Source organism: Elephantulus edwardii, unplaced genomic scaffold (genome assembly GCF_000299155.1).
Source record: "Elephantulus edwardii isolate Elephantulus edwardi_28Jun2011 unplaced genomic scaffold, EleEdw1.0 scaffold00264, whole genome shotgun sequence".
NCBI lineage: Eukaryota > Metazoa > Chordata > Mammalia > Macroscelidea > Macroscelididae > Elephantulus > Elephantulus edwardii.
Window position 1 is genome coordinate 1,441,525 of NW_006400014.1, and position 10,620 is coordinate 1,452,144.

The following is a 10,620-nucleotide window of genomic DNA, read 5'->3' on the forward strand; positions in this document are numbered from 1 at the left end:
GAATTCATACACTTCACTGAGAGTGAAACTTCTTGAAGAACAGATGTCAGGATGATTTAAGAGGAGTTGGAATTTAATACCTTAAGAAAACTTCTAGGCAAGTTAGGACAGTGCAGTTTTCAAGACAAATCCGACAGACGCTAAAGAAGAAGTCATTTGGATGACTTTTATTACAGAAAGAATGGATTGATTTTCTTCCTCCTCATGAGTTGTGGACCCTATAGAGATGCTAAGATCAGGTATGTGATGGCCTATCTGCTGAGCTGGGTGACAAAAACAATCTACACATTTAAGTGGCACAGAGGGTTTTCACTAACACTCAAAACCTGGATAATTCAATTTCTCTTTGGCATGTGTGAATGCTGTGTCCAGTGTCTATTCTGCTTGTGTTCATCCCAACTTGACATGGATCCATTTAATTCGAACCCTCTCCCCGAGCTCAGAAAGGTAAAAGCCAACAGAAGAGCGAGGTGGTTTCTGCTCTACAGCTTCCTGTCAATTTAATATTCGAATTAAAAAGATTATGATCTTAAGTCTTTTTACATTTACTTTATGATTAATGCCTAAAAAGGTTCTTGCTGGTTTTCATAGTTAGGAATATTTAAAATACCTAGCCACTCGGCATATCTTTTTTTGTTTTGTTTCAAAGCAGGTAGACTTTATAGACTTATTTAAGCCTTTGTTAAAAAGGTAATATTACTCTATTTGTTACTGGAAAGACCGTTTCATCTCCTCCCTAGCCATCACCTATCAGCTATCACCTGAGTCCTTCCATTGACGTTACTCTAACTCCAGATTGCTCCTTCTGCAATTATCCCATGAGATTATTTTCAGGGATAGGACCCATTAAATTTCCTTCAACATGGTCAGATTTAGCTCACATCAACAGTCTCTGTTTATGCCATCTTGTTAATTGACAAATATTCTGCATATCCAGTGAACTGAACTAGTGGTCCTGTCTACTGATCCATGAGTCATATACAAATAGGAAGTGACTTCTGATGCACTGTCAGGTGGACAGGAGTCCACACCCCACACCACTATCAACAGTAGGCACGGCCGTCAGCCCCTGTTCAGGAGAGTTCCAGGACTGAGCTAGCAGAGAGACTGAATTACTTACCACCTCTAGAGTGGGTCCCTCCAGGCCAGGGACGAGCTCATGGGCAAGGCTGTGCAAGGAAGCGCTCTGAACCATGCCTGCCCTGCGGATATACAGAGGACTTCAGTCTTCTGCACTCTCAATTTTTTGTCATCATGAGCTCAAATATGCACTGACAACAGCAAGAACAACAACAACAGTGACGACAAAACAACCCCCAAAGGGCTAAGGACCACAGACTACCATGCCTGGGGGACAGCTAAATAGACTTGTGCTCTGAGAGATGAGGGTGCTGTCCTTACCATGTGTCTATTATGGGTCTGACCCTTTCCTCTTTTCTTAAACAATCTTTCCATTGACATCCATGGGCGAGCCATGTGGAAAGGGACAGTAGGACAGAGCCCTAGAAGTCAGGCAATTTCTTACTGAATTTTGTTCCTTATTTGTTTGTTTGTTTTTCTACAAATACAGGTAGACAGACAGTCAGATCCAAGAGCAGATTACAGGAATCAATGGAGGTACGAATTAAACTACCTTGGTGTTGCACAGATTGCTTTTCCCCAAGTGTTTCATGTGAAACAAAAGGAAAAAAAATAATATAAATTATAATTAGGAGCAATCTGGGGATATACATTTGTCAGTACTAATTTGAGCCATAAATAGCTCCACTGCTTGTCTTATAAGGATGCCAAACACATCTCACAGGTAATATCTGTGATCTAAAAGAATCCAATCAAACTTTACTGGCACCATTGATTCAAAGTCTAATGATATGATGGTCAAGTACGATGGCAGCTGGCTTCCTGCATCAGTGACGTATTTGTTTCATCCTGTTGTTTACAGCACAGTAGACACCACTGAGTGTGGGCCACAACATCTTACATTGACATGTGTTTGCAAACTTATGGTGTACTTTGAATGAAGGCAATTGATCATAGAAGCAGTTGAACCTGAGAAGTGGGAATGAATACAGAATATAAATCCATCACACATTTCCACACCAAACTACATATGCCCTTTTACCAGGGCCCTCTCAGGCCATGCTCATGGTCAAGTGACAGCATCCAGATTTCCCAATCAGTGTTTCTGCACCACAGACACAAGGACAAAAAGGCCTACTCTGTGAACTGGTGGTGAAAGGAAAGGAGAACAGAGTTTAAAAGAATATCAAGGGCATATTTCCTAGAAATATATCAACTCCTCTAAGAAGGATCCTGAATGAATAACTGATTAGTAAATAATCGATCCTCCAACTAGGTTCATGATTTCTTGAGATATTAATGGCTTCAAAACAATAGAATTCATCCAAAGATACCTCAGCCTCTCTCTCCAACACACGCTCAGATACAAACAGGGGGAGATGGACCATTTCTGACAACTACAGGTTGGAAAATAAGACTTTTGTTGACCATGAATCACAGCTGAAACATTAGTTTATCCTTGAAGGGTCACAGCAGCCAGACATATGCGAATTCCACCTCTTCAGAAAACGTTGGACAAGAAAGGATAAATACATTACTTACATGTATGCGTCTTCTTCGTTACTGAGATACCTAGGAGAGAAGAAAAGACAAAGGTAAGAAGGTGACCTGTGTGTGTTTCCCTGAATGCACATTATTCACAGTGGTCTTGGTGACACAGAGGTAAGATTACTTTGAATCTTGCATGGGTGCAACACTAGCTGAACCCCAAATCGATGCATGTAGTAAGAGCAAGCACTGCCTAGGGCTTATGAGGTTTTGTGGTAAAAGGAAGCAATAAAGATAGTCATTAACCTGAACCAAACTCCTTGCCATTGACAGTCCTGCTTTATAGCAAACTTACAGGATAGTGTACAACTATCTGATAGGGCTCCTAGGCTTGTGATACTTTCAGAGCTGCAGCTCTTGTAAAGACTGAAGTTGAGGCATATTGCTTCTAACCAAGAGCTGGCAGTTCAAAACCCTAAGCCACGCTGCTCTGAGGAAGAAAGACAAAGTACTTCACTCCCAGGAAGACTGACAGCCTTGGAAATCTTACGGACAGTATTAGTACATTCTATAAGGTCACGAGGGAGAGAGAATAAAACCTTAACATGCTCCTTTCTCAAGTTTAAATCACGCCATGTTCCCCTGCTCTATTTGCAAAATAGCCTCCTGGTCCAGGTGTAGGTTGTGTAGGAGCACAATCAAGTGCCCTGGGATTCCCATTCTCAATGTCAGCCGCAACTTGTCATGATCCACACAGTTAAATGCCTTTGCATAGTTAACAAAACACAAAGTTATTTTTAGCCAGGATCCATATGACATCAGCAATGATATCCCTGGTGCCACGGCCTCTTCTAAATCCTCCTTGAATTTCTAGCAGTCCCCTATCAATGTACTGTTCTAACCATTTTTAAATGATCTTCAGCAGTATTTTGCTTGCATGTGATATTAATAATATTGTTCAGTAGTTTTCACATTCTATTGGATCACCTTTCTTAGGCATACGAACAAATAAGGATCTCTTTCAATCCACTGACCAGACAGATGTCCTCCAAATTTCATGGTTTAGACTCGTGAGCTCATCCAACTGAAACAAGTCAATTGGTATTATCCCATTGATTCCTGGGGTCTTATTTTTTTGCCAATGCCTTCAAAGTAGCTTCCACTTTCTCCTTCATTTCCATTGACTCCTGCTAATATCTTACTTCCTGAAATTTTTCAGTGTCAGTTGGTTCTTTCTGGTACAGTGATTCTGTGTATTCCTTCCCTCTTCTTTTGATGCTTTCTGGGTTATTCAATCTGTATGCTAAGCAAATACAAGAAGCTGGACTCTGTGAAGAGGAGTGTGGCATCAGGATTGGAGGGAGACTAATCAATAAACTGTGTTATACAGATGACACAACTTTGCTTGCTGAAAGTGAAGAGGACTTGAAGAACTTGTTGCAGAAGATTAAGGAATGCAGTCATTGGTATGGATTGCATCTCTATCAAGAAGACAAAGATTTTTATCACTGGACATTGGACTGACAGGCAACATCATGATGGATGGAGATGAGGAGAATAAAACTCAACATCCATTTTGCTTGGATCTACAGTTAACACCCTTGTGACCAGCAGCCAGGAATAAGGAGATGCACTGCACTGGGAAAATCTGCAGTGAGGGCACCTACAAATTACTGAGGATTTGTTGTTGGAAGAAGAGGTGGCATCCACTTCCTAAACAACATGCCTCTAGTAACTCTATGAGCTTTGATAAATGATGATAGTTATAGAAAAGCTTCAGGCCTTTTAGAGTTGCTATTAATTGTTCTTGACTTGATGGCAATAAACAACAACAGCAGGACTGGGAAAATCTGCAGTGAGGGACTTCTCCAAATTATTGAGGAGTAATGATGGCAGTTTAAGGACTAACGTGCATCTGATTCAGGCCAGAGTCTTTCTGATCAATTGCTATGCAGCTGAGACCTGGACAATGAATAAAGATGACAGAAAAAAGAATTGACTCCTTTGAGCTGTGGTGTTAGAGAAGTGCACTGAACATGCCATGAACTGCATAAAGAACAAACACATATGTCTTGGAGAAGGTGAAGCTGAAGTGCTCTTTGGAGGCAAGAATGTTGAAGCTTTGCCTCACATACTTTGAGCATGTTGATAGTAGGGGCTATTCCTTGGTGAAGGACATGATGCAAGAAGAGTGGAGGGTCAGCAAAGGAGTGGAAGATCCTCAACCAGGTGTACTGATAGGGTGACTGCTGTAATGGGCTCTTGTGTATCAGGAAGTATGAGGATAGAACAGTATGGAACAGGGTTCAGATCTTGTTCAAAGGGTCACTATGAGTTTTACTTGACTCAATGGAACCTAACAACAACAACAGGTCACTATCAGTCAGAGTTGACCTGATGACAGTGTGTGTGTGTGTGTGTGTGTGTGTGTGAGTTAGTGTCACTCTTTACAGAAGAAGACTTCCACATTTTTCTCTTACCAAGTGGTGAGTGATAGGCTTAAAATTCTGGTGATCACCGTGAGCTTCTTAGATAGTAAGAAAATACTATTAAACAGAACAACTCCTATTTGCCTGTCAGTTTGTGGTGACTTGTTACTGTGCTGACTTGAAAATCTGTTGCATAAGACCTTTCTAAAGTCTTAAAAAAGCAAAGATGTTACCTTGAAATTAAGATGCAAATGACCAAAGACAAGATATTTTCAATAGGGAGCTCTGGTGGCCTAGTGGTAAGAAACTGCACTGCAATCCCAAAGGCACTGGTCCAAATTTACCACCAGCTGCTCCACAGGAGAAGGATGGGCAGTCTCCTCTGGGCAATTAACTGCCTCTGAAAACTCACTGCAGGGTCCGCTATGGGTTGGTTCTGACTCAATGGTATACAACAACAACAATATACAAATGGACAATTAAATAGGGAAGACTGAGGGGAAAACTGATGTATTAGAATTATGATTCTGGTAAAGAATATTGACTGTACCAGGAACTTAATGTTGTTGCATTGGAACCAATGCATGGTTGACCCTGACTGGGTTTTGGGGGTTTGTAAATCACTCAGGAGGAGACTGTAATTTGCTCAAGGAGCCACTAGAGGATTTGAACTGCGAGGGAGGCATGACAAAGCCCCCTATAGAACATACCACCAGAGCTCCCCATGGACTGCTAGAAGAACGAACAAATCTATCTCAGAAGGAACACAGCCAGAAGGCTTCTCTAAAGTGAGTATGTCTCATGTACTTTGGGCATGTTACTAGGAAGGACCAATTCCTGGAGAAAGACATCATGCTTCATAAAGTAAAGGGTCAGAGAAAGAGAAGAAGATCTTCAACCAGAATGAAGAAGAATGAATAAAGAAGATCTTCAACACAGTGCCTGCAGCTATGGGCTCAACAATCATGAGGATGGTACAGCACCAGGCAGTATTTTTTTGTTGACTATGTTGTTGTTGTTATGTGCCGTCGAATCACTTGTGACTCATAGCGACCCTATGTACAACAGCCCTAAACTCTGTTCTGTCCTGTGCCAATCGCACTGTCTCCGATACACCTATCCTGATTACCCCAGTCACTGAATCAATCCACCTCATAGGGGGCCTTCGCCTCCTGTGCTGTCCCTCCACTGTACCAAACATGATGTCCCCCTCCAAGGACCTGTCCCTCATTGCAACATGTCCAAAGTATGTTAGACGGAGCCTTAGAATCCTTGCCTCCAAGGAGCAGCCCAGTTTGACCCTTTCCAGAATGAATCTGTTTGTTTTCCTAGCAGTCCATGGCACCCTCAATACTCTTCTCCAGCACCACAGCTCAAAAGCATCAATTCTCCTTCTATCCTCCTTAGTCATTGTCCAACATTGTTGACTATAGGGTTACATAATTTGGAACCAACTCAACAGCACTGTGAAGTGCTTGTTGTAGAGGATCAATGACGTTATGGATTATATCTCAACATCAAGAAAACAAAAATCCTCACCACTGGACAGATGTTGTTGCTCTGTGTTATCAAGTTACCCGTATCTCAGAGAGACCTTATGTACAACAGCTCTGAATCCTGCCCTATCCTGAGCCAGTCTCACTGTCTCCGACACACCTACCCCCATAATCTCAGTAACTGTTTCTATCCATCTCACCTGGGGTGTTCCTCTCATGTGCGGTCCCTCTACCCTTCCAAGCATTATGTCTTTCTCTAAGGACTGTCCCCTTCTGGCAATGTCCCCAAAGTATGTGCAATGTCATAATAGATAGATAAAAGATTGAAACTGTCAACAACGTTATCTATTTGGATCCACACTTAACACACTGGGTACCAGCAATCAGGAGATGGGGAGATGGATTTTATTGGGAAAGTCTACAATCAGGGACCTCTCCAAATTACTAAAAATTAGCAATGATGTCATTTTGAAAACTAAGGTGTGTCTTATTCAGACCATGGTCTTTTCAATCCATTACTATGCATCTGAGTAAATAAGGATGGCAGAAGATGAATTTATGCCTTTGAGTTGTGGTGTTGGAGAATAGTACTCAATATCTCATGGACTGCCAAAAGAACAAAGAGTTATGTCTTGGAGAAAGTGCAATCAGATTGTTCCTCAGAGTCAAAGATAACAAAGCTTTTCCTTACACATTTTTGGGCATATTGTTAGGAGGTACTATCCTTTGGAGAGGGGAATCATGCTTGGAGAGGTGAAGGGTCAGCAAAGGAGAGGAAGACCCTTGGCAGGATAGACTGACACAGTGAGTGCTGCAGTGGGATACAGTATGTCAGACATGATGAGGATGGCACAGGATAGGACAAGGTTCTGATCTGTTGTTGATTGGGTTGCTATGAGTTGTGCTTGATTTGAAGGTACAACATCAGCACCTAGCAAACAAGATGATAGGAAACTCTTGTAGTTTTTATTTCAAAGTGAGGACATGATCATGTTTCTAGGCAGAGAGGGAAAGGCACAAGATAATCCTGACAACCTAGTCAGGTAAGAGCAATTTGAGCAACAGAGTAATTAATTTGCTATTGGTACTGACATTGTGTTTGCTTTTTAATGAAAATGATCCTTTCTACTCACATGAAACCTAACTTTTCCTGATGAGGGTAAAGCATTCACAAAACAGACCCTGCTTGTCCACATTTGTTAAGGTCAGAAGGGGATTATGGCCACTTCTCTAGAAATGGCACCAAATGAACACACATAGTATGAAAATACTGTGAGGAATTCAGGAGTCAGCACATTCAGTGTCTGCTAGGTAGTTGGCAGAAGGCAGGTGATAAACAGAACTGAGCAATAGTCAGCACACGAGACCATGTGGGGAGAACACAAATGCATGCTCCAAAGCAAACAGCAGCAGCATCTCCATTTTATACAGTGTGGACCCTTTATGCGTCATTCTTCTTCAGGGACATTCTTGAAACTAAACAGTTATGAAACCACTGAACACATTTAGCCTGTGACTAACTACTGCGGTAAACCTTGAATTTTATTTATTTTTTTCTTCTTCTTTCAAGTTATTAAAGAAAACTACTTAACCCTACTCTGGGAAGTAAAAGTTGTTGAAAAATTTGACATTCACATTAGACCTATTACTTAGCAATGGAACATGAGGTAACGTGAAGAAATCCGTTATGAAAATCCACAGTCGACATAAAAAAAAAAGTTAATTCCAAAGCTGTGCTCCCAGACCAAAATCACACACTTGCTCCCTCCACTTTCCAAAGGATTTACTTAAGGACTGAAATTACATAGCCCAAACCAAATTCATTTCCCCCTCCCCCTTTCTATTGAGGAAAACAAAATCATTGTTTGCCCCCTCATGTTGGAATTGGCTTTGTGAAGAGAAAGATCTCGAAAAATCTTGGTGAGCTGCATCACATTAGAAACTATGCAAGTATTTTAGAATTTTTTTCCCCTCCCCCTCAGAACCTTTATCACAGAGAATGGGAACTTCACCCAAGCAGCTGCTATGAGGAAATTTTAAAATTTGAATACAATTTGCAACTCCAGCTCATGACACTGGCATCAATAAATTGATACATTAGTGCTCTTTCAGCATTATGAGAGCTATATGTGTATTTTCCTTAGGAAATAATGCTTTCTGTAAAATCACTTTGAGGAGAAAGTGCTTATGCTGTCGCTCCTGATTATTCAGAAACTCCACACAATTGGATTTTACACAGCCCAAAACAGACCTATCTATATTCGCTGAGTGTGGAACTATTTTTCTCCTGACATCCGAAGGCCTGATGAAAATACCACTGCGTTGACTTTTCTACTTAAATTTATTATATAGCGTGAGGTAGTGTTCTCATCAAATATTTTCATGATGATTACACTGATAATAGATTTTGAAAATCTTTCCAGGGGAAGCTGCTTGATCTTTGAGTTGACAGTAACAGGCACCACGGAGCCAAAACTTCTCATATCTGTGCCCAGCCTAAGGCATGATTTGAGCAATAGTACAGACTCATGATTTTATTAAACTACTAATTAAAAAGAAATAGAAACAATGGGGATAGACTTATATTGAGGTGTTTGGTTTAGCAGAAATACAGGACACTCAGCTAAATTTACATTTCAGATATTAAAAAAGGTGCTATTCATCGGAAATTAAAATTTAACTTTATCTTTTATCTGTCAACCATAAGCTATGTTAAGTGAAATGAATTAATGAAGGATTTGCCAACCAATGAATAAAGACACTTTTATGAAGACAAGTGTTAAAGATATACCCTACCCCCAGAAAAAATATTCTTGAATGAATCTACTTAGAAAAAATGCCAAGTACCTTTGTAATGCATGGTAAGGCACTTGACTATTGATGGAAAGTTTGATGGTTTGGAAGCTGACAGCTATGTTTTGGAAGAAAGATGTGGAAATTTTCTTTAGGAAAGTTTACAGCCTTGGAAACCCTATGGAACAGTTTTATAGCGTGTCCTATAGGGTCATTTTTGTGGTGGTGGTGGCATGCCATCCCATGGCACCAACTCATAGTTAACCCTCCACTGGGTTTTCAGAGGCTGTAAATTGCACAGGAGAAAATGGCCTATCTTCATGAGAAATAAAGAGATTGTTTATTCTTATCAGAGCAACTGGTGGATTTAAACCAACTGCCTTGGGGTTGGCAGTGCACCTCCTTAGTATGAATAGCTCACCAGAGCTCATTTGGAACTGACTCAAGGTTGGAAATTATGGAGCTCTGGTGGCTTAGTGGTAAGGAATTATGTTGTCAATGCAAAGGGTTAGGATCTCCCAGCTGCTCCATGGGAGAAAGATGAGCAAGCTCCTGTGCGAGTTAAGATTTATTTCCTCTGAAAACTGGCTGGAGGGCAGCTATAGGTCAGTTCCAATTCAATGATACTCAACAATAAGAACTGTACATGACGTTAACATTTTTGTTTTATCTAATACCAGTTAAAGGGAGCTCCTTGGAGGCAAGGATGACATAGTTTCATCTCACATACTTTGGACATGTGGCTAGGAGAGGCTATTCCTTGCAGCGGGACTTCATACATGGAAAGGTGGAGGGTTATAACAGAGAAGAAGACCTTTGATGAGACTGATTGACACGGTGATTGGAGCAATGGGCTCAAGTGTTTCAGAAATAATGAGGCTGGCACTGGATTAGGACAGGGTTCAGATCTATTGTTCATAGGGTCACTATGAGTTGTACTTGACTCAACAGCACCTAACAACAACAAGAACATGTAACCTACTGGGTAAGGAGTTGCACTCTCAACACAAAAGCAAGTTGTTAAATTCACCAATTGTTCCTAGGGCCAAAGATGGACAATCTCCTCCTGTGTGATTTATAGCCTCTGAAACCCATGGCTGTGAGTCAGTTCTGATTCAATGACACATAAGAACAACAGCAATATAACCAATTACAAAGACACAATTTTACTTCCTTGTTGTTGTTGTTATGTGCCGTCGAGTCATTTGCGACTCATAGCGACCCTATGCACAACAGCCCTAAACCCTGCTCTATCCTGCACCAACCGCACTGCCTCTGACACACCCATCCCGATTACTCCAGTCACCGAGTCAATCCATCTCATAGAGGGTCTT

The 10,620-nt window shown here is 41.1% G+C and overlaps 1 protein-coding gene across 1 annotated transcript in view; it reads right to left on the reverse strand.

Annotated features, from left to right (window-relative positions):
- The window catches only part of RORA (RAR-related orphan receptor A), a 988,917-nt gene that overhangs the window by 222,021 nt on the left and 756,276 nt on the right, over nucleotides 1–10,620 (reverse strand). The window contains exon 2 of the mRNA XM_006899640.1: nucleotides 2,623–2,652. Within this exon, the coding sequence (XP_006899702.1) occupies nucleotides 2,623–2,652 (30 nt within the window). The remainder of the gene's footprint in view (nucleotides 1–2,622; nucleotides 2,653–10,620) is intronic.